This window comes from Schistocerca gregaria, chromosome 2, assembly GCF_023897955.1.
Source record: "Schistocerca gregaria isolate iqSchGreg1 chromosome 2, iqSchGreg1.2, whole genome shotgun sequence".
Classification (NCBI taxonomy): domain Eukaryota; kingdom Metazoa; phylum Arthropoda; class Insecta; order Orthoptera; family Acrididae; genus Schistocerca; species Schistocerca gregaria.
Genome location: NC_064921.1, coordinates 807,181,451 through 807,205,445, shown reverse-complemented (window position 1 = coordinate 807,205,445; position 23,995 = coordinate 807,181,451). Strand labels below are relative to the sequence as shown.

The 23,995-nt window shown below is 42.6% G+C and overlaps 1 protein-coding gene across 4 annotated transcripts in view; it reads left to right on the top strand.

Annotated features, from left to right (window-relative positions):
* LOC126335100 (uncharacterized) overlaps positions 1 to 20,296 on the top strand; it is a 157,556-nt gene extending 137,260 nt beyond the window's left edge. For all 4 annotated transcript variants that reach the window (XM_049998035.1, XM_049998037.1, XM_049998036.1 and 1 more), the window contains 3 exons: positions 18,361 to 18,541; positions 18,637 to 18,791; positions 18,959 to 20,296. In XM_049998035.1, the coding sequence (XP_049853992.1) occupies positions 18,361 to 18,541; positions 18,637 to 18,791; positions 18,959 to 19,513 (891 nt within the window). In that variant the 3' untranslated portion in view covers positions 19,514 to 20,296. The remainder of the gene's footprint in view (positions 1 to 18,360; positions 18,542 to 18,636; positions 18,792 to 18,958) is intronic.
* Positions 20,297 to 23,995: the final 3,699 nt, after the last annotated feature.

The following is a 23,995-nucleotide window of genomic DNA, read 5'->3' as shown; positions in this document are numbered from 1 at the left end:
AGATTCAGAAGGATGTAGGCTGCAGTAGGTACTGGGAGATGAAGAAAAAAGGTTTCGAACACTACACATTTTTTTTGACTTAGCTAAGGCATTTGATTGTGCTGATCTCAAGATATTGCTCCAGAAGTGGGACCATTGTGGAATATGGAGAGTAGCTCACAATCGGTTCACCTCTTACTTTAGCAACAGACAACAAAAGGTCGTCATTATTCACAACGTTGAGAATTACTGTTATGTGGGGTCTGAGTGGGGTACAGTCAAGTGGAGGTTGCCCCAGGGATCAGTCTTGGGGCCACTCCTGTTCCTTAATTATATAAACGATATGCCCTCTAGTAAACAGGTAACTCTAAAATATTTCTGTTTCCTGATGACATTGCCTTGGTAGTAAATGATGTGTGCTACATTGGCTTAGTTTCGAATTGTGCAGTTCATGACCAAAGTTCGTGGCATGTAAAAAATAAACTAACACTAGATCTCAGTATGACTCAGTTTTTACAGTTTTAACACACAATTCAGCAAAACCTAACGTTTTAATTTCACAGAATGGGCATATGATTAGTGAAACTGAACAGTTCAAATTTCTAGGTGTTCGGGTTGATAGTAAACTGTCGTGGAAAGTGCACATTCAGGATCTTATTCAAAGACTTAATGCTGCCATTTTTACTATTCAAACGGTGAATGATCGTTCAACGTGAAAATTAGTCTACTTCGCTTATTTTCATTCGCTTATGTCATATGGTATTATATTTTGGGGTAAGTCTTTCCATTCTAAAAGATATTTTTGACTCAGAAAAGGGCAGTTCGGACATTAAGCAGTGTAAGTTCACGAACCTCTTGTCGACCCCTGTTCATGGGTCTGGGTATTTTGACATTGGCCTCTCAATATATATATATTACTTACTGTCATTTCTAACAAAGATTCCAAGACTTACCAAGCGGGAAAGTGCCGGTAGATAGGCACAATGAATAAAACACACAAACACACACACAGAGAAGTGTTTTATTCATTGTCCCTATCTACCGGCGCTTTCCTGCTTGGTAAGTCTTGGAATCTTTGTTTTTAATGTATTTTTCCCATGTGGAAGTTTCTTTCTAATTTATTTACTGTCATTTCTTGTTGACAATATTAGCATATTCCCAAGAATAAACAACTTTCACTCCGTTAATACTCGGCAGAAATCAAACCTGCATTTGGATAGAACTTCCTTAACTCTTTTGCAGAAAGGTGTGCCATATACTGCTGCATCCATTTTCAATAAGCTACCACTCAGACTCAAAAATCTTAGCAGTAATCCACGCGCTTTCATATCGAAACTGAAGAGCTTCCTCACTCCTCCTATTTTGTCAAGGAATTTCTTGAAAAATTAAGCTGATTCTTGTTGTATTGTTGATTATGTTTACTTAAATTTATGGATTGACTTTTTCCAGGTTCATAAACTTTTATTTTTATCTGTTATTACCTGTATGTTGTAATTTCATGTACTGATACATTCCATGACCTTGCAGATTTGCTCCTCAATTTGGTACTACGGTACTTGACCTGTAAAAAAAAAACTGGAAATCTGAAGGAGGATAGGTAAGAGCTGTAGGGTAGATGAGGTAACACTGTTTTGCGATGCATTCAGTAGACCTTGGACTTGTGTGGGACTGATCATTATTGTGTTGTTGCAAAACATCTCTTGAAATGCTGTGACGCTGAAGTCTCCAGAAGTGTGTCTTGAGTTTTGTTAATGAGTTGATATATGCTTCTGAATTAATGGTACCGCATCTTGGCATCACATAAATGAGAATCACACCTTCACAGCCCCAGAACACGGTGATAATGACTTTAGTGGCAGAATGAGTTGTTTTGAGGTTTTAGGCTGAAAATGATGAATCAGGTTTCATCACCTGTCACAATCTGGGACAAGAAGGACTACTTCTCAGCTTCAAAATGTTGCAACAAATCAAGACAAATGTTTTTATGTAGGATTTGTGATCCACTGTTAGACACCGTGGGACCCGTCTTGCACACACTTTTAAATATCAAAGAGTGCAGATGAATGCATCCATACTACCTTTGCTGATTGACAGACACAGTGCCAACTTCTGAGTTGTAATGTGTCTGTCCTCATGAATGACATCTGCAGCTTGCTGCAACATGTCAGATGTGACAGCCGTGGATGGTCTCCCCGACAGCTGCAAATCGTGGAGCTCTGCCGAACCACCTTCTGATGACCTCATTCTTCTTCCCTAGCAATTAACTGTACTTCTGTTGACAGCAGATGCTGTCTAGATTTTTCACAAGCGTTTGTGAATATTCCTCAGAGTTTCTTTCTCTTCAGTGAGAAATTCAGTGACGGTACTTTGCTTGTAACGTATATCAGCTGCAGATGCCATTTTGAAACTATCCTGCAGTTGTGCTATATGTTGGAAGTGACTGAATCTTGGCACTCTCACTCAGGGGGCATCAAATAATACATACATAACATTCACATTTATAGCATTGTTTTTGGCTGAGAAAAAAGAAATTTGATGCTTTACTTCCTGGGCAAACCTCATACTTTGGTAATCATTGCTGCCAAAGCCATATCATGCTCACTGATACCATTTTCGATGTGGACAATCCTCGAAGCGGTCAGATCTATTTGTTGCCTTTAGATCCAATGTATTTCCATCACGAATGGGGTTCCTAACTATCTGTTCTAGGTAGTTTTCAAAGAAGGCATTTAGTAAAGCTTTCATAGAATGTCTTATCACACCGACCCCTTCAAAACTGTAATTTTTCCAATTGATTTTTTGTATTATTAAAGTCTCCTCCACTGATTACAGTATGATTGGGGAACTGAGGTTTTCTCGAAAGTTTTCAGTTATATCAGGAGATGAGCCTGATGGGAGGTAAAAGGATCCAATTATCATTTTATGCCCACCCCTGATACTGAGTCTTGCCCAACAATTTCACATGCAGCTTCAGTTTCTACCTTGGTGGATGTGAGTTTCTTCTATGCTGTGACAGATACGTTGCCTCCATTTTCGATTTGATTATATCATTTCAATATACACTTAAATTTTCCCCAGATACCTAACTGCCATCAATTTCAGGTGTCAAACAGCTTTCTGTACTTAGTATTATGTGAGCTTCACTGTTTTTCATGAGCACTTCAAACTCCGGCACTTTGTTGCAAATGCTTTGGCAGGTTACCATTGGGATTTTAATAGTCCCACCTGTGGGAGGTGCCCTCAGAGGCTCAGCAATCATTTGCCGAACAGCGCGGCAGTGGAATGTTGTTTTTTTTTACAGGGAATGGGGATCTCTTTACTTCCACATGGGAAAAATATATCGAAAAACAAAGATGATGTAACTTACCAAACGAAAGCGTTGGCATGTTGATAGGCACACAAACAACCACAAACACACACACAAAATCAAGCTTTCGCAACCAACGGTTGCTTCGTCAGGAATGAGGGAAGGAGGAGAGGGAAAGAAGAAAGGATGTAGGTTTTCTTTTTCATCTTTTCCTCTCCTCCTTCCCTCTTTCCTGATGAAGCAATCGTTGGTTGTGAAAACTTGAATTTTGTGTGTGTGTGTTTGTGTGTCTATCAACATGCCAACGCTTTCGTTTGGTAAGTTACATCATCTTTGTATATATATATATTACTAGGAGGGCTAGCCTCCCTCATTCGTTTGGAGGAGATGATGATGATGATGATGATGATGATTTCGAGGGTTCCATCTTGGTCCCAAGGGCAGCTAGGGAAACAAGGGCCCACTTATACAATTGAGGTGTGGCAGATCCCCCAGAGATTTCCCACTAACGACTGTTCGACCTCAACATCTATGCATCTCATCAGCACACAGCACACCTTGAGATTGAGGGATAGACTTACCAAGCGGGAAAGCGCCGGCAGACAGGCACATGAACAAAACACACAAACACACACACAGAATTACTAGCTTTCACAACCGATGGTTGCTTCTTCAGGAAAGAGGGAAGGAGAGGGAAAGACGAAAGGATGTGGGTTTTAAGGGAGAGGGTAAGGAGTCATTCCAATCCCGGGAGCGGAAAGACTTCCCTTAGGGGAAAAAATGGACAGGTGTACACTCGCGCGCGCACACACACACACACACACACACACACACACACACACACACACACACACACACATATACATATCCATCCGCACATACACAGACACAAGCAGACATCTTTCTTTTTCATCTTTTCCTCTCCTCCTTCCCTCTTTCCTGATGAAGCAATCGTTGGTTGTGAAAACTTGAATTTTGTGTGTGTGTGTCTGTGTATGTGCGGATGGATATGTATGTGTGTGTGTGTGCGCGCGAGTGTACACCTGTCCATTTTTTCCCCTAAGGGAAGTCTTTCCGCTCCCGGCATTGGAATGACTCCTTACCCTCTCCCTTAAAACCCACATCCTTTCGTCTTTCCCTCTCCTTCCTGAAGAAGCAACCATCGGTTGCGACAGCTAGTAATTCCGTGTGTGTGTTTGTGTGTTTTGTTCATGTGCCTGTCTGCCAGCGCTTTCCCGCTTGGTAAGTTTTGGAATCTTTGTTTTTAATATATTTTTCCCATGTGGAAGTTTCTTTCTATTATATATATATATATATATATATATATATATATATATATATATATATATATATATATATATATATATATGAAAGTGCTGGCAGTGACAGGTCGATAGACACACAAACATGCACACAAAATTCGAGCTTTGGTTGCTTCGTCAGGAAAGAGGGAAGGAGAGGGAAAGATGAAAGGATGTGGGTTTTAAGGGAGAGGGTAAGGAGTCATTCCAATCCCGGGAGCGGAAAGACTTACCGTAGGGGGAAAAAGGGAGAGGTATACACTCGCGCACACACTCACATATCCAACCGCACATACACAGACACAAGCAGACATTTGTAAAGGCAAAGAGTTTGGGCAGAGATGTCAGTCAACGCGGAAGTACAGAGGCAAAGAAGTTGTTGAAAGACAGGTGAGGTTTGAGCGGCGGCAACTTGAAATTAGCGGAGGTTGAGGCCTGGCAGATATCGAGAAGATAAGATATACTGGAGGGCAAGTTCCCATATCCGGAATTCGGACGGTGTAACACTGTGCCAAGATGTGCTGTCCGTGCACCAAGGCATGTTTAGCCACAGGGTGATCCTCATTACCAACAAACACTGTCTGCCTGTGTCCATTCATGTGAATGGACAGTTTGTTGCTGGTCATTCTCACATAGAAAGCTTTACAGTGTAGGCAGGTCAGTTGGTAAACCACGTGGGTGCTTTCACACGTGGCTCTGCCTTTGATCCTGTACACCTTCCGGGTTACAGGACTGGAGTAGGTGGTGGTGGGAGGGTGCATGGGACAGGTTTTACACCGGGGGCGGTTACAAGGTTAGGAGCCAGAGGGTAGGCAAGGTGGTTTGGGAATTTCATAGGGATGAACTAAGAGGTTATGAAGGTTAGGTGGACGGCGGAAAGACACTCTTGGTGGAGTGGGGAGGATTTCATGAAGGAGGGATCTCATTTCAGGGCAGGGTTTGAGGAAGTCTTATCCCTGCTGGAGAGCCATATTCAGAGTCTGATCCAGTCCCGGAAAGTATCCTGTCACAAGTGGGGCACTTTTGTGGTTCTTCTGTGGGAGGTTCTGGGTTTGAGGGGATGAGGAAATGGCTCTGGTTATTTGCTTCTGTAGCAGGTCGGGAGGGTAGTTGCTGTAGGGAAGGGACCATTTGATGTGGAATGGGTGGCAGCTGTCATAATGGAGGTACTGTCGCTTGTTGGTGGGTTTGATGTGGACGGATGTGTGAAGCTGGCCATTGGACAAATGGAGGTCGACGTCAAGGAAAGTGGCATGGGTTTTGGAGTAGGACCAGGTGAATCTGATGGAACCAAAGGAGTTGAGGTTAGAGAGGAAATTCTGGAGTTCTTCTTCACTGTGAGTCCATATCATGAAGATGTCATCAATAAATCTGTACCAAACTTTGGGTTGGCAGGCCTGGGTAACCAAGAAGGCTTCCTCTAAGTGACCCAAGAATAGGTTGGCGTACGAGGGGGCCATCCTGGTACCCATGGCTGTTCCCTTTAATTGTTGGTATGTCTGGCCTTCAAAAGTGAAGAAGTTGTAGGTCAGGATGAAGCTGGCTAAGGTAATGAGGAAAGAGGTTTTAGGTAGGGTGGCAGGTGATCGGCGTGAAAGGAAGTGCTCCATCGCAGCGAGGCCCTGGACGTGTGGGATATTTGTGTATAAGGAAGTGGCATCAATGGTAACAAGGATGGTTTCTGGGGGTAACAGATTGGGTAAGGATTCCAGGCGTTCAAGAAAGTGGTTGGTGTCTTTGATGAAGGATGGGAGACTGCATGTAATGGATTGAAGGTGTTGATCTATGTAGGCAGAGATAATTTCTGTGGGGGATTGGTAACCAGCTACAATGGGGCAGTCGGGATGATTGGGTTTGTGAATTTTAGGAAGAAGGTAGAACGTAGGGGTACAGGGTGTCGGTGGGGTCAGGAGGTTGATGGAGTCAGGTGAAAGGTTTTGTAGAGGGCCTAAGGTTCTGAGGATTCCTTGAAGCTCCACCTGGACATCAGGAACGGGATTACCTTGGCAAACTTTGTATGTAGTGTTGTCTGAAAGCTGACGCAGTCCCTCAACCACATTCTCCCGACGATCAAGTACCACGGTCATGGAACCCTTGTCCGCCGGAAGAATTACGATGGATTGGTCAGCCTTCAGATCACAGATAGCCTGGGCTTCAGCAGTGGTGAAGAAGGATTGAGAGGCAAGGCTGGAAGTCAGAAATTTCTGGAAGGTTTGGAGAGGGTGATTTTGAGGAAGAGGTAGTGGGTCCCCCTGTGTCGGAGGACGGAACTGTTCCAGGCAGGGTTCAATTTGGATAGTGTCTTGGGGAGTTGGATTATTAGGAGTAGGATTGGATCATTTCTCTTCATGGCGAAGTGATATTTCCAGCAGAGAGTACGAGTGTAGGACAGTAAATCTTTGACAAGGACTGTTTGGTTGAATCTGGGAGTGGGGCTGAAGGTGAGGCCTTTGGATAGGACAGAGGTTTCGGATTGGGAGAGAGGTTTGGAGGAAAGGTTAACTAATGAATTAGGGTTTTGTGGTTCCAGATTGTGTTGATTGGAATTTTGAGGTTTTGGAGGGAGTGGAGCTGGAAGTGGGAGATTGAGTAGATGGGAGAGACTGGGTTTGTGTGCAAAGAGAGGAGGTTGAGGTTTGCTGGAAAGGTTGTGAAGGGTTAGTGAGTTGCCTTTCCGGAGGAGGGAAACCAGGAGATTGGATAGTTTTTTGAGGTGGAGGGTGGCATGCTGTTCTAATTTGCAGTTGGCCTGTAGGAGGATGCTCTGAACATGTGAAATGTCTGCTTGTGTCTGTGTATGTGCGGGTGGATATATGTGTGTGTGTGTGTGCGAGTGTATATCTGTCCTTTTTTCCTCTTAAGGTAAGTCTTTCCACTCCCGGGATTGGAATGACTCCTTACCCTCTCCCTTAAAACCCACATCCTTTCATCTTTCCCTCTCCTTCCCTCTTTCCTGAAGAAGCAACTGTTGGTTGCAAAAGCTTGAATTTTGTGTGTATGTTTGTGTGTGTATTGACCTGCCAGCACTTTTGTTTGGTAAGTCACGTCAACTTTGTTTTTAGATATATTTTTCCCACGTGGAATGTCCCCCCCCCCCCCCCCCCCCCCTCTCTCTCTCTCTCTCTCTCTCTCTCTCTCTCTCTCTCTCTCTCTCTCTCTCTCTCTTATATATAACCCTCAATCTCAAGGTGTGCTGTGCGCTGATGAGGTGCATAGCTGTTGAGGTCGAACAGTCGTTAGTGGGCAACCTCTGGTGGACCTGCCACAACTCAATTGTATAAGTGGACCCTTGTTTCCCTAGCTGCCCTTGGGACCAAGATGGAACTCTCGAAATCATCATCATCTCCTTCAAGTGGGAAGGGTGTACTGCCTGGGAGTATCCACATCCAATCCTCCAAACGAATGAGGGAGGTTAGCCCTCCTAGTAATCTGTGTCAGTTGAATTATAGTAACAAGGTTTCAGGAGTTATAAATTGAAATGTGTTTTTGGTCATTAAGAGGAAGGAGGGGAATTTTGAAAAAGTGTCTCCCTTCTACATCCATGAAGGCTTGGAAGGACTTGGTGGAAGCCTGAAGTCTATTAAGCGGTTGCAGAATGGTTCTCTACTGCTCAAAACTAACAGGGCAAAGCAAGTGGAACTACTTACGAAGCTTCAAAAATTGGGTGAATATGATGTAACTGTTGAACTGCATAACTCCCTTAACTCTAGAAAGGGTATGGTCACATCCCGTGACATTATGGATATCGACATAGCTTAACTTAAACAGGAATATGCATTACAGGGGATAGTGGACATACAGCAGAGGATACGTAGGAATAATGGAGAAATTGACAAGACCGACACCTTCATTGCGACTTTTCATTCTCAAACATTACATCACATCACAGTGGGTGTCCTCCGACTTAGGGTTAGGTCTGATGTAGCTAACCGTAAGCAGTGTACATCTCCAGCAGTGTGCGTTAACTGCTCTGGGAGCCACCCAGTCTGGAGCCGAGACTTCCCTGTTTTTGCAGAGGAACGAGAAATTCAGTCACCAAGCAGATACCCTATGCTGAAGCCAAAAAGGAATAAAAGGCGACAAAACCTCCCGTCTTTACCACTTCTTATGCTTCCATGGTGCAGAAACCTGTTCCTAAGGTCGGTGCCTTGACATAGACATCGTCCAGTGTACAACCATCACCTGTACATGCCACGGCAAAGTGAGTAACAATAAAGCAATCCAAGCATTTATCACAGAAAAGACCAGCAGCAGTTCCATTGTGAGTGTCAAGAAGGCATACAACAAGCATTGTGCTTCTTAACACCCCTTTCCCCCTCATCCTTGAAGGGACAGGGTGCAGGGAAAGGTTCACAACGTTCAGGTCAAAAGTTGTCCCGAGTGCCGTCAGGTGTCATTCATTCACATATGACTGATAAACAGGACATCATGGAGTTAGATGTCTTGGATCCAGGCAGCCCCTCCACTCCCCCTCGTTCTACAAGTGCTTCACCTCCACGGTGGAAAGAGAGGGGTAAATTACAACCACATTTATGAAATTGCTCCCATTCTACAGTCGAACTTGGAGGGGTTCGGGATGCATGTGGAGGAACTCTGTCTCTTATCTCAGGGTAGACCACTGTGTCTGTTTCTCCAGTAGACTACTTTCCATCAGTCGTACACCCCTGAGCTAAGAGGTTATGTACTCCACGAAAAGGACAACCTGAGCGGAGAGAGAGCTAGAGGAGGTGTTGGTATTTCATCAATACCTACTACCACTCCTTGTCTTTCTCACTTACAATGACTTTAAAAGCAATTGCTGTATCAGTCCAAGTATGTCATCGGTTGACAATATTTTCCCTTTACTTGCCTCCACATGATGCACTTGATGAAGAGGCCCTAACCGACATTATTACATGCCTGCCCTGCCCCTTTGTCCTCAGTGATGATTTTACTGCACACAGTGTGCTTTGGGGCTCTGCAGCTACCTGTCCCAGGAGTAGAGCAGTTGAGAGGCTTCTCGTGTCATCATGTGCATACTTGATAAATGTGAGACAGAGCACTCACTTCTGCACAGCAACTGGGTCGTTCTCTATCACTGATCTCTCACTTTCCTGTCCAACTCTTGTTCACACTGTTCAATGGGAAGTAGTCAATGACTTGCACAGAAGTGATCACTTCCAGATCTGGATTCACGTGTCAGATAGGATGGAACTCGAAAGCAAACTGCTGTGGTGGGTGCTCGGTAGAGCTGACTGGACATTTAATAGCCAGTTGGTCCAGTTGAAACATTGTGCAAATGTCAAGGCATGGGTGGATCAATATTACCAAAATGATCCACCATGCCACTGCAGCATCCATTCCTCAGTCCAAGGGACTACAGAAGAGGCAACCTCTCCCTTGAAGTGCCGAATGCTGCACTGCAATCACGACCAGGCGTGCGGCTATGTGTAGGTTCAAGTGTTGGCCAACTGCAGAGAATTTTGCATCCTTTCGGGTGGCGAGGGCAAAGTGTCACAATGGGGAACAGTACTCTCCAAATCAATCCACGAGTCATTGCCCAGACTATGGCAGCATATTTTGCCACAGTTACTGCAAGCCAGTCACGATCTCCAGGTTTCCAGTGCCATAGAGTAGTTCTGAAGATTACAACTGCCCATTTTCCATGTGGGAGCTGGATTATGCATTGTCTGTGGCTCATGACACATCCTCTGGTCATGACAGGATCCATTACAGTATGCTGCGGCACATCACAAGGCGGAACAAAGATATCCTCCTCGCACTTTTTAATGCCATTTGGGCATCAGGTCGCTATCCCGACTCGTGGTGTGAGGCAATTTTAATTCCTCTTTTAAAACCTAGGAAAGGCCGTACATGCCAAAGTAGCTATCGTAGTGTTGCCTTCATTAGCTGCATGGTGAAGACCTTGGAGCGGATGGTCAACCACCGCCTTGTCTGGATCTTAGAATCCAGGCAACTCCTTAGTCGCTTTCAGTGCGGGTTCAGGAGGTATCACTCCACCTTTGCCCTCCTGGAGGCAGCTAGACAACAGGCTTTCCTACGCCAGCATCACCTTCTAGGTATATTTTTTGACATCGAGAAGGACTACGGTACTACTTGAAGGCATCTTATCCTGGAGCAGCTTCACAAATGGGATTTTCGTGGTTGTCTTCCAATTTTTATTCAGTCCTTCCTCTTGCCACTGTATTTTAGACACCAAGTTGGTGACGTCCTGTCTGATCGCTTTGAGCAAGAGGACGGTGTCATTCAAGGTAGCATTTTAAGTGTGGCTGTCTTTGCCATACCTATTAATAACATTACTTCCATAGTGAAAAGTCCTGTCTAGTGTTCTTTGTTTGTGGATGACTTCTCTGTGTTTTTCTCTTCTTCAAGCCTCACAACAACAACATGTCAGTTGCAACTAACTCTTCGACGTGTGGACGAATAGGTGCAGAAGAGTGGTTTTAAGTTTTCTGTCCGAGAAGTCTGTGTGTGTTCTTTTTAACCATTCTCGTTCCATTTTAAACTTCCTGAGCTTAGGATGAGGGTCACTGACCTTACTTTTAAAGACAGTGAGGTTTCTGGGCCTCATAGTTGACTAAGCTTGCGTGGTTACCACATCTTAAGGACCTGAAAAAATGGTCACTTAAGGCTTTAAGTATTTAAAATGTTTTAGCCTCAGCACATGGGGAGCAGACAGGACTTGTCTGCTTCAATTTTACACGGTATTTGTGCAATCTCGGCACGATTATGGGTGCACAATGTATGGGTGCGAGACCCTCATAGTTACAGATGTTGGATGTGGTGCACCATGAAGGGATTCAGTTGGCCACTGGGGCATTCAGAACGAGCCCCATACCAAGCCTCTGTGCAGAGGCTGGTGAACCACCACTTCATGTCAGGCTATGGCTACTTACAGTGTGCCAGGCTTGTAAAACTGTCTGTATCATACACACCTGGCTATCGTACCATTGCCCAGCTTCCAATGGAAAGGCTTTTTTGTAAAAGGCAATGAGGCCCTATGGGATTCGTCCACAGGATTCCCTTCTAGAGGTGGGTGTGGCCGGTCTTCGTGTTTTACATGACAGTGGGAGAAGATTTCCACCTTGTCATCTCCAGAGACCCAAACTTATTTTAGACTAGACGAATTTTAAGAAAGATTGTATGTCAGATTTTACATTTCAGTCACTGTTTTTGAAAATTTAGATATGCATCATGGTTTCACAGTAGTATATACTGATGGCTCCAAACAAGGGAATTCCCTTGGCTGCTCTGTGATGTTCCCCAACCATGTCACCAGGATTCACCTTCGTGATGAGTATACCATTTTCTCAGTGGAGCTCCACGTAATCCTGAAGGCTCTGGGGCAGATGTGTTGTATAGGGGGCAAGAAGTTTCTTATTTGCTCTGGTTCCCTTAGTGCCTTACAATTATTACAGAACCTATACCCAGCTGAGGAGCTGGTCTGGCTAATATATGACCATCTGTACTTGCTCCAACAGCAGGGTAAGCAGGTGTCATTCTGCAAGGTGCCAGGTCATGTAGGGATAAGGGGAGATGAACAGGCTGGGTTGCCAAGGAGGCTTGCAGAGGATAGGATGTGGCACAGTGTCCTATTCTTTTGCAGGGTATTGTTCCAACACTGCACAGGAAGTGCATGCAGTTGCGGGATGAGGAATGGCTGGCGGTGATAACCAATAAGCTGCAGTTGATGAAGTCAACAACTCGATTGTGGTGTTCCTCGTTCCAGTTCTCAGGCGGAATGAAGTGACCCTCATGTGTCTCAGAATTCGGCGCTGCTCTCTTACATATAGCTTTTTACTATGGCGAGAGAATCCTCCGTTTTGTGATGCTTGTGGCGTGCACATTTCTATCTGCCATATTTTAATGAAGTGCATTTTATATCATGTTGCAAGGGCAGAAGCAAATTTTGGTACAGAGCTGTCCTCTATTTTAGCTGATAATTAGATGAGTGTGACTAAGGTTTTAAAGTTTTGTGATATGTCTGCACTCTGGCCTAAACTTTTAGTTTGGAGGTGTTAGTGTGTTGCAGAATGGCTGGCTTCTCCTTTTCTTATTCTTGTGGTCAGCCAGCCATGTCCATCTGCTATATTGTGTTGGCTCCTTATACTACTGTCTTCCTGTGTTGTTAATGTTTTAGTTCTGACACAATACTTCATTCCATGGTTCTGCACAGGTACATATGTAGTTTTCCAACTTTTGTTACCTGTTTTGTGTATTTTACTGACACTCATCTCAATCCGTTTTCGTGCCAGCGCTAAAGTCCTTGCTGCTGTATGCCTATACGAACGTGTCCATGTCATGTCCACCTGTGGGAGGCATTTCTTTCAGTCTTACACTAATACTTCTGGATTTCCTACAGCTATCATTATCTGGATTGGATAGAGTGTTGCCTAATCTAAAAGACCCTAGTGTGCAACCCACACACAGTCAGCTACCTGAGCAGCAGCCTCTGATGTGTAGTGCACACCGGACCCATTTAAGAGGACCCTACAGTTCTCAACCGTGTGGTGCAAGTCAAGGAACTCGTAGCTAGCTTGCCACAGAACTTTCAAACTCCATTGTTGAGTCCTTCCACTCAACTCGGAGTCAAAGGGCCATGATAAGTTCTGGGGACAATGTTGCAAATTGTGGGCTTTGTTGAAACTCCATGTGCAAGGTTAGTCTTCTCAACCTTCTCTGTCAGTCGCTGGAATGACCCAAGAATGACCTCAGAGCCCAGACGACAGGTGTCATTTATTCCAATGTGTACCAAAATCTGCAGCTGGTTGCACCCTGTTCCTTCAGTGGCTGCTGGAAAGTTGTTGTTGTTGTTGTTGTTGTCTTCAGTCCTGAGACTGGTTTGATGCAGCTCTCCATGCTACCCTATCCTGTGCAAGCTGCTTCATCTCCCAGTACCTACTGCAACCTACATCCTTCTGAATCTGCTTAGTGTATTCATCTCTTGGTCACCCTCTACCATTTTTACCCTCCATGCTGCCCTCCAATACTAAATTGGTGATCCCTTGATGCCTCTGAACATGTCCTACCAACCGATCCCTTCTTCTGGTCAAGTTGTGCCACAAACTTCTCTTCTCCCCAATCCCATTCAATACTTCCTCATTAGTTATGTGATCTACCCATCTAATCTTCAGCATTCTTCTTTAGCACCACATTTCAAAAGCTTCTATTCTCTTCTTGTCCAAACTATTTATCGTCCATGTTTCACTTCCATGCATGGCTACACTCCATACCAATACTTTCAGAAATGACTTCCTGACACTTAAATCTATACTCGATGTTAACAAATTTCTCTTCTTCAGAAACGCTTTCCTTCCCATTGCCAGTCTACATTTTATATCCTCTCTACTTCGACCATCATCAGTTATTTTACTTCCTAAGTAGCAAAACCCTTTGACTACTTTAAGTGTCTCGTTTCCTAATCTAATTCACTCAGCATGACCCGATTTAATTTGACTACACTCCATCATCCTCGCTTTGCTTTTGTTGATGTTCATCTTATATCCTCCTTTCAAGACACTGTCCATTCCGTTCAACTGCTCTTCCAAGTCCTTTGGCGTCTCTGACAGAATTACAATGTCATCGGCGAACCTCAAAGTTTTTACTTCTTCTCCATGAATTTTGATACCTACTCCAAATTTTTCTTTTGTTTTCTTTACTGCTTGCTCAATATACAGATTGAATAACGTCGGGGAGAGGCTACAACCCTGTCTCACTCCTTTCCCAACCACTGCTTCCCTTTCATGCCCCTCGACTCTTATGACTGCCATCTGGTTTCTGTACAAATTGTAAATAGCCTTTCGCTCTCTGTATTTTACTCCTGCCACCTTCAGAATTTGAAAGAGAGTATTCCAGTCATCATTGTCAAAAGCTTTCTTTAAGTCTGCAAATGCTAGAAACGTAGGTTTGCCTTTTCTTAATCTTTCTTCTAAGGTAAGTCGTAAGGTCAGTATTGCCTCACGTGTTCCAACATTTCTACGGAATCCAAACTGATCCTCTCCTAGGTCCGCATCTACCAGTTTTTCCATTCGTCTGTAAAGAATTCGCGTTAGTATTTTGCAGCTGTGACTTATTAAACTGATAGTTCGGCAATTTTCACATCTGTCAACACCTGCTTTCTTTGGGATTGGAATTATTATATACTTCTTGATGTCTGAGGGTATTTCACCTGTCTCATACATCTTGCTCACCAGATGGTAGAGTTTTTTCATGACTGGCTCTCCCAAGGCCGTCTGTAGTTCTAATGGAATGTTGTCTACTTCGGGGGCCTTGTTTCGACTCAGATCTTTCAGTGTTCTGTCAAACTCTTCACGCAGTATCGTATCTCCCATTTTGTCTTCATCTACATCCTCTTCCATTTCCATAATATTGTCCTCATGTACATCACCCTTGTATAAACCTTCTATATACTCCTTCCACCTTTCTGCCTTCCCTTCTTTGCTTAGAACTGGGTTGCCATCTGAGCTCTTGATATTCATACACGTGGTTCTCTTCTCTCCAAAGGTCTCTTCAATTTTCCTGTAGGCAGTATCTATCTTACCCCTAGTGAGATAAGCTTCTACATCCTTACATTTGTCCTCTAGCCATCCATATTCACCTACTACGTTTCCTTCTCTCCCTTTTCCTACACTCGAATTCCAGTCACCCATGACTATTAAATTTTCGTCTCCCTTCACTATCTGAATAATTTCTTTTATTTCATCATACATTTCTGCAATTTCTTCGTCATGTGCAGAGCTAGTTGGCATATAAACTTGTACTACTGTAGTAGGTGTGGGCGACGTGTCTGTCTTGGCCACAATAATGCATTCACTATGCTGTTTGTAGTAGCTTACCCTTACTCCTATTTTTTATTAATTATTAAACCTACGCCTGCATTACCCCTATATGCTTTTTTTTTTTATGATCCTGTATTTACCTGACCAAAAGTCTTGTTCCTCCTGCCACCGAACTTCACTAATTCCCACTATATCTAACTTTAACCTATCCATTTCCCTTTTTAAATTTTCTAACCTACCTGCCCGATTAAAGGATCTGACATTCCACGCTCCGATCCGTAGAATGCCAGTTTTCTTTCTCCTGATAACGGCATCCTCTTGAGTAGTCCCCGCCCGGAGATCCGAATGGGGGACTATTTTACCTCCGGAATATTTTACCCAAGAGGAACGCCATCATCATTTAATCATACAGTAAAGTATGGAATAGCTTCTTCAATATTTAGAATGAGGCCCCCAGGCATACACACTGAGTGTATCTGATGTCCTTTCTTGCCTCTTGCTGCCATTTCCCTTTGGGGTACTGTCATTCACCATACATTTGAACTGCCAACAATTAATAGACCCTACTCTTATCTGTTTGCTTGTTTGTGACACCAGAAAAAACAGGTTTCCCCAAAACAGGTGAAGTGAGTCCCACTGTCTAAGTTGCAGTTTCAGTGAAACACAGCACCCTTAACTTGTTGTTAAGGGGGATCAGTACAATATTCTCTGAGTCCTCCCTGGTCCCCATCCTCCCTGTACAGGCCATCTAGTTCTGCCATTGACATGCCACTTGCAGTCAAGTGAATGAGTAATAACAGATCCTGTACGTTCTGCAGAGGAGACAGGATCCATGAGAGAAGTTAATACTTGATGTACCTCTGGTCCAGGTATCACAGGTACATGACTCTTGGCAGCTCTTCCAACACACTTATTCGCAGCAGCTGCCAGTTGTTTGACAATAGTCAGGGCAATTTCCAGCTGCACATGAATGTCAGCCAACGCATCCCATGTTCGAGAATATTGTTCACAGTGGGGCTGCATTTTGGCTGGTGCAGTGAACAAATAACTTGAAATTAAGTCTTCTGATTATCTTTTAATTTGTTGAGCTTAAATGTTGCTAATTCCCTATAAGAATTGAAGCAAATACACAAAACGAGATTTCTATTTAGGCAACACAGAAACCTGTGGTAAAACTACTAATTTCCTAAAATATTTTGATGTTTATTATAGTCATTAGCAAACTTGAAAACAGAGTTTATTTATGATAAAAAATAAATTTCCTGAGGACATGGCAAAAACAGAGAGAGAAGTAATAGAAAAGAAGCAATATGGAGCTAGTAAAATATAGATCAATTACGTTTTTCTACAGAAAGAATAGTAGATCTTTAATTATCTAGACTTTATTTTCTTTAGACAATAATAATAAAATATTGATCTTTCCACTGTTGAAAAAGTGCTGCCTTTCTGTAATCTGTTACACAACCTTATTACTTTTCCAGTGATTTCACCTAATGATTGACTATTTCTTTATATTGTTTTAATTACCTTCCGCCTGCAACTTTCCCTGATCGTGTTTTTCTTTAACGTAAATGATTTAAGTTATTTAACTTCCTTTGCAGACTTCATAGAAACAGGGGTTGGACAAAAGTATGGAAACTCCAAAAACACAACACATTATCATGCCTAATATGGCGTAGGAAACCCATTGACATTCAAAACAGATTCCAGTTGTCTCAGAGTGGATAAATACTGGTCCTGCATGGTTTTCAAAGGCATTTTACACCATTCTTCCTGTAAAATAGAGGCTAATTTGAGTAATGGTGATGGAGGTAGACATTAGTCGCACACTTCCCTCCAAAATAGACCACAAAGGCTCAGTAGTATTGAGATCTGATGACTGATGGCCAGAGGAAATGCGACAGTTCATCCTGGTGCTCCGAAAACCAATCTTGGACAATGTGAATTGTGTGAACAGGGACCCTGTTGTATTGGAACACAGCATCATCATTGGGGAACAAACATTGTACCATGGGATTGACCTGACAACCAAAATGATCACATAAGATGGCCTTGAGAGTAACCATGGGGCCTGTGGAATACTACAGTTTGGCTTCCCAAATCATCACTGAACACCCCACCATGGTTCACTCTTGGAATGTGAACTGACCCAGAAGTTGGTGACAGTGTGAAACAATACTCACCTGATGTAATGACTTTCTTCCATTGCTCCATACTCCAGGTTTTACAACTTCAGCACCACGTTTTCCTTTAATGGGCATTCACATCACTGATGAACGGTTTTGGAATTTCACCTTGCCCTCCAGTTCCCAGGTTATGGAGCTCCCTTCATGTTGTTTTGATGCTGACTTGGTTCGTGAGGGCAAAACTTAGTTTTTAAGTGACTTTTGCAGCTGTCATCCTCTTATTTTTCATCAAAGACCCATTCAATGACTTCACAATCACTCAATGCACTTTTTTCTGTATTGTAAATTAACGGATGATGTTTTTCCACTTTCCGTGTGTGCAGTATAAATCTTCGATATAGTGCAACTCCAAACACTTTGGCTATCTTGATTAAGGAAGCACTCACCATAGGACCACCATCAAGTTGCCCAAGTTCAAATTCATGTAGCTGTGACATAATGCACTCACACTGTCACAGAACACTGTTCTGGCCGTGACTGACACTGGCTATGTACTGAGGACATTGAACAGGTTCCATTCATGGTCAAATTCATCAGTGCTGCCTGCAGGTTTGGCTAGCATCTGCAGTTAAGTTCAGGCATGCATTTCTCACAGTGTTACCATGTTTTTGTCCAGTCCATGGCGTATTTGACCATTTTCGTGATCCTGCTACATGTTTAACAATTCTAGTGAAGGTGCCTATATTTCAGCATTCATTTCTCACTTTTTTTGGTAGGTATTTAAAATGTGCAGTCTATTACTGCTATTTTCCATTGTAATAGGTTTATGTTAGAAGGCAATGTTTCACGAATGATTGTCCTCTCCTCAGGAATGGGCCAACAGTCAAAATATAACACTAAAAGTATTCCATCCATTCTCATTAAATTATATTGTAATCACTGTAAGAATGGATGACACTCTGAAAACAACGAATTGTGGATCAGTGAATCTGGTAATCCATTATGATTCAGATTGTTACCTACCAACAACAATTGATATTGAGAGCAGTGGTGAGTATGTTCTGCTGATACTGGCAATATTTTCCTGTGATGACATCTTTCCCACTTTCATCAGAGGAATCTCCTGATATCTTTTATTTCAACAGAAATGGAGGAGGAAGAATTAGCTGTTGCAAAGGAACAGTTTTCAGGCTTCAAATTATATTATTTGAGAGAAGCTTTTGAAATATGCTGCATTAAAACCGAAAGATTTTCATTGTCTACAAAGGTAGATGTACCAAATGAAAACTTGAATGAAGAGGTGAGAACACTTGGAGATAACTGTCAGCAAACAAATAAATAAATTCAGTGATTAATTAAGTATAATGACATACATCGTCATAATTTTAGCATATCATTTGCAATTACATTGTATTCTCAAAACGAGGTCACCATTTAAAAAAAAATGTCATATTCTTAATTTTACAGGGTAATGATAGCATCTCAATATCAGAGGATGTGAGCAGCGATGCTGTCCCTGAACAAGTGAACAGAGAAAATAGATTGTTGCCAATTGTGGAAGAAGCAAGAAAGTCCAAATCAGAATTGTCAGCAAAAGGAGAAAGAAACAGAAATGGACATAATAGCTCAGCATCATCTGAAGAAATTATTGCGGAAAGGAGCACGACTGATGCACCTGAAATGATGGAGACAAGAAAGTCCAAATTAAAATCTTTGCCAAAAAGAAGAAGAAAAAAGAATAAAGATACAGGCACATCCTTAGCTGAGGATGATGATATTGCAGAAATGAGCACAAGTGATGCCTCTGAAAAGATTGCTGAGGTTCACTTACAGTTGGAAGCCAAAAGGAGTTTAGGCTCGGTCCTACAGAAAGCAAAAAAATCAAGGCCTAAATCTTCTACCAAAGGAACAAGGAAAAAGAAAAGCCCACATAACCATTCCACAAACCAAGTAACAAAAGAAATCTGTACACCTGACCAAACAAATAAAATTACACGTTACATTTTAAGAAGTAGAAGATAATAAGTCAATGATGCTGTGTGTGTGTATGTATGTATGTATGAATGAAAACCATTTGGTAAAGCACTATGTACTATGTAATATAGATGTCTCTAAAGCTGTGTTGTATGAAGTAATAATCTGTTACTACCCTTCTCTCTCTCTCTCTCTCTCTCTCTCTCTCTCTCTCTCTCTCTCTGTGTGTGTGTGTGTGTGTGTGTGTGTGTGTGTGTGTGTGTGTGTGTGTGTGTGTGTGTGTCTGTGTTTGTAAAACTTACAAATGATAAAAGTGATAAAATATAGGTTGTCAGTTTAAAAAAATTAATTTAAACCTTGATGATTTTGTAATTTTTTGTCACCTATCAAAATAAGGTAACTTGAAATATTTAAGACTGTTGGACTTTTCATTTTAGAGTTTTTTAATCTCCAAAATTATGTGATTTTTGACAAATTTTGAAACCACAGATTGGCCATATCTTCAACACTATTTGACTTGCAGACCTTCTAGTTTCTTATAAGGTTTAGAAATATGTGTTACTTGACAGTACTCATAAGTGTACTAAATTTTCTCAAACCAATTTTTTTTAAATTGAAAATATTTTAATAACACATTTTTTGTGCTGAAAAAATTTTCTGTTGTATACTATTTACACCAAATTACATGACAGTATTCCAATGGGAAAAATTGTGAAATAAATTTTATTTGATTGCAGTTTGCTTTGCCAGCTGTACCAAACTGCCCATGGTTTTTAGGCTGTTTCGTAAAACTAAAGTTAATATCAAATTATAGAGCACAAATTAAGCACACTTTATTTTATCATTTAAACAATGTCATAATCCATGCAATATAAAATAAGCCTAAATAATGTAAAGGATATTCAAACAATAGAAAGTGCAGGATGGAATAACAACAGTATTATGAAAAGAGTAGATTTTTTACCCACTGTATAGATGAACCGCCCAGTTGCAGACAATCACAACAATGAGACTGCTATACACATAAGCTTTTGGCAAAAACACCTTCTTCCAAACTAAAACACACACACACACACACACACTCTGTGACTGCAGACTGTAACTGCAACTGATGGGAGAAGCAATCTGGCATCGGTAGTGGGGTAAGGGGCCAGCATAGAGTGGGGAAATAAGGATAGCAGGTTAGGGGTGAGGGAACGTGTAGTGCTGCTTATGTGGCAAGCAGAGACATGGTGGGAACAAGGTAGGGCTGCTAGGTGCAGTAGTGAGCTTGGGGGAGGTGGGAAGGAGAGGTGTAGAGAAGCTGGAAAATGCTAGTGGGTGCATTGGTGGAATAGAAGGCTGTGTAGGTGGAGCAAGAAAGGGGATAGTTAGTTGGTGCCAAGGCCTGCCGAAGGTTAAGGGTGGGTGGGGTTATAGGGACATACAGTATATGAGGGCTGTTCAATAAAGAATGATCATAATTTTTTCATGGTCATAATTTCTTGCACTAAAATTTAATCTTATGATATTCTGTTTGCTTAACGTGCAACAAACACACCATTGTAGTTTCAGTGTTGGGACTCCTGGTTCCCACCTGTGAGAGGCAGGAAAGGTCAGACATGTTCAGTATTGCCTACCGCTGCAATGGAGGTAACACACAAGGTTCAATATATGGCTTTGAAATTCTACTTTTATCTCAACAAATCTTCAGCTGAGGCATATACAACGTTACAGGAGGCCTATGGAGAGTCTGTTCTTCCCTACAGCACAGATCGAAGATGGTTTGAAGTGTTTAAAGAGGGAAGACAATCAACTTCAAAGGAAGATGGACCCGGTGCTCTAGTTACTGCTCTTACGGAAGAAAAACGTCAACACTGCTGCTGTTATCACGAGAGAGGATCGACAAATTACCTAAGATCACTTTCTGAAATACTGAACATTTCATTGTGTGCCACCCACATGTTGGTGACAGAAAAATTACACAACACGTGTTTGTGCGTGATGGGTTCCAAGACCGTTGATTTCCGAACGAAAAGACATTCGCGTACAGGTCTGCATGCAGTTAAAGTTGATGTTAGAGGAAGATCCAGAGTTTCTTTTAAATGTAATCACTGCTGATGAAATTTAGCTACATTATTTTGATCCTGAGAGAAAAAGCAAAGCTCAGTGTGGAAATTTCCTTCATCACCAATCCCAAAAAAGGAAATGTGGTCACTTTTGCTGGGAAAGTTATGGTCATCTCATTCTTTGATATTCATGGATGGTTTATCAGCATGTTGTACCTGCACACACATCAGTAACTGCACAGGAATGTCCTGGAAACATTGCAAGTCCATATCAGGTGCAAAAGACCATATTTCCATGAAGGCTGGGTGCTGCACCACGATAATGCGCAGACACTTATTGGCAATGTTGTTGCTGAATATCTTGCAAAAATCAACATAAAGTGCATCCCTCACCCTCCCTGTAGTCCAGATTTAGCCCCATGTGACTTATTTCCATTCCCTAACATGAAGAAATGCCTTCGTGGGAGGCATTATCAATCATCAGAAGCAGTGGTGAAGGCTGCAGAGGCAATTTTGAAGAACCTCTGAAAAAATGGTTTCCAGCATGTATTTGAAGACTGGCAGAAATGCTGGAGCAAGTGCATTGCATTCATGGGAGACTACTTTGAGAAGGACCATCACTAATTATGAGAATGAGTAAAGGTATGTTTAAAAAAATATCATTCTTAAATGAGCAGCCCTCGTATATTACAGGGAGACTTCCCACCTGTGCAACACAGAAAAACTGACATTGGTAGGAAGGATCTAGATGGTGCAGGCTATGAAGCTGTCATTGAAGTGAAACACATTGTGTTGAGCAGCATGTTCAGCAACTGGGTGGTCCAGTTGTCTCTTGGCCAGTTTGTCGGTGGACATTCATTCAGATAGGACGTTGTGTTGGACTGCGTGCTCAGCATCTGAATGGTCCAGCTGTTTCTTAGCCACAGTTTGTCGGTGGCAATTCATGTGAACAGATAGCTTGTTGCTTGTCATGTCCACGTAAAAAGCAGCACTGCAGTCACAGCTTAGTTCATTGATCACTTGCCTGTTTTCACAAATGGCCCTGCGTTGGTGGGATAGGAGATGCCTGTGACCAGACTAGAGTAGGTGGTGATGGGAGGATGTCTGAAACAGGCTTGCCTCTTGGCCTGCTGCAGTGATATGAGGCTAGGGGTTGGGACAGGATTTCAGTAGGGATGGACAAGGATATCATACAGCTTCAGTGGGTAGAATACCAATGTGGGGGAGGTGGGTAGGCTATGCTCATTTCATGGCATGATGACAGGTACTCAAAACCCCAGTCGAGAGTGTGATTCAGTTGCTTGAGTACTGGGTGGTACCGAATGGTGAAGGGAGTGCTCCTTTGTAGCCAAAAAGTCGGTATGTCGGAGAGACAAGGCATGAGAGAACTGTTCCTATATGTTTTGGAGGTAATTTCAGTCTATGATGAAGACCTCAGTGAGACCCTTGGGATGTAAGGGATATTATCTTCTGCATTGTATATGACCTTTAATTTACTTTTTACTTTTATAACACAACAGCAACGTACACTGTAGCGGCAAAGAAACTGGTATAGGCACGCGTATCCAAATACACAGATATGTAAACAGGTAGAATGTGGCACTGTGGTCAGCAACACCTATATAAGACAAGAAGTATCTGGCACAGTTGTTAGATCGGTTACTGCTGCTACAGTGGCAGGCTATCAAGATTTAAGTGAGTTTGAATGTGGTGTTATAGTTGACGCACGAGCGATGGGACACAGCATCTCTGAGATAGCGATGAAGTGCGGATTTTCCTACATGACCATTTCACAACTATACTGTGAATTGGGCCCATCAACAGTGACATTGGACTGTTGATGACTGGAAACATATTGCCTGGTCAGACGAGTCTCATTTCAAATTGTATCAGGTGGACGGATGCATATAGGTATGGAGACAACATCATGAATCCATGGGCCCTGCATGTCAGCAGGAGCTCTTCAAGCTGATGGAGACTCTGTAATGGTGTGGGGCGTGTGCAGTTAGAGTGATATTGAACCCCTGATACAACTAGATACAACAGGTGGCACATACGTAAGCATCCTGTCTGATCACGTGCATCCATTCATGTCCACAGTGCATTCCGACGGACTTGGGCAATTCCAGCAGGACAATGAGACACCCCACATGCCCAGAATTGCTACAAGCTGGCTCCAGGAACACTCTTCTGAGTTTAAACACTTCTGCTGGCCACCAAACTCTCCAGACATGAACATTATTGAGCATATCTGGGATGTCTTGCAACGTGCTTTTCAGAAGATATCTCCACCCCTGTGTACTCTTTCAGATTTATGGCAGCCCTGCAGGATTCCTGGTGTCAATTCCCTCCAGCACTACTTCAGACATTAGTTAAGTCCATACCACCGTCAATTGCAGCACTTCTGCGTGCTCGCAGGGGCCCTAAACGATATTGGGCAGGTGTACCAGTTTCTTTGGCTCTTTAGTGTATATTACCAATG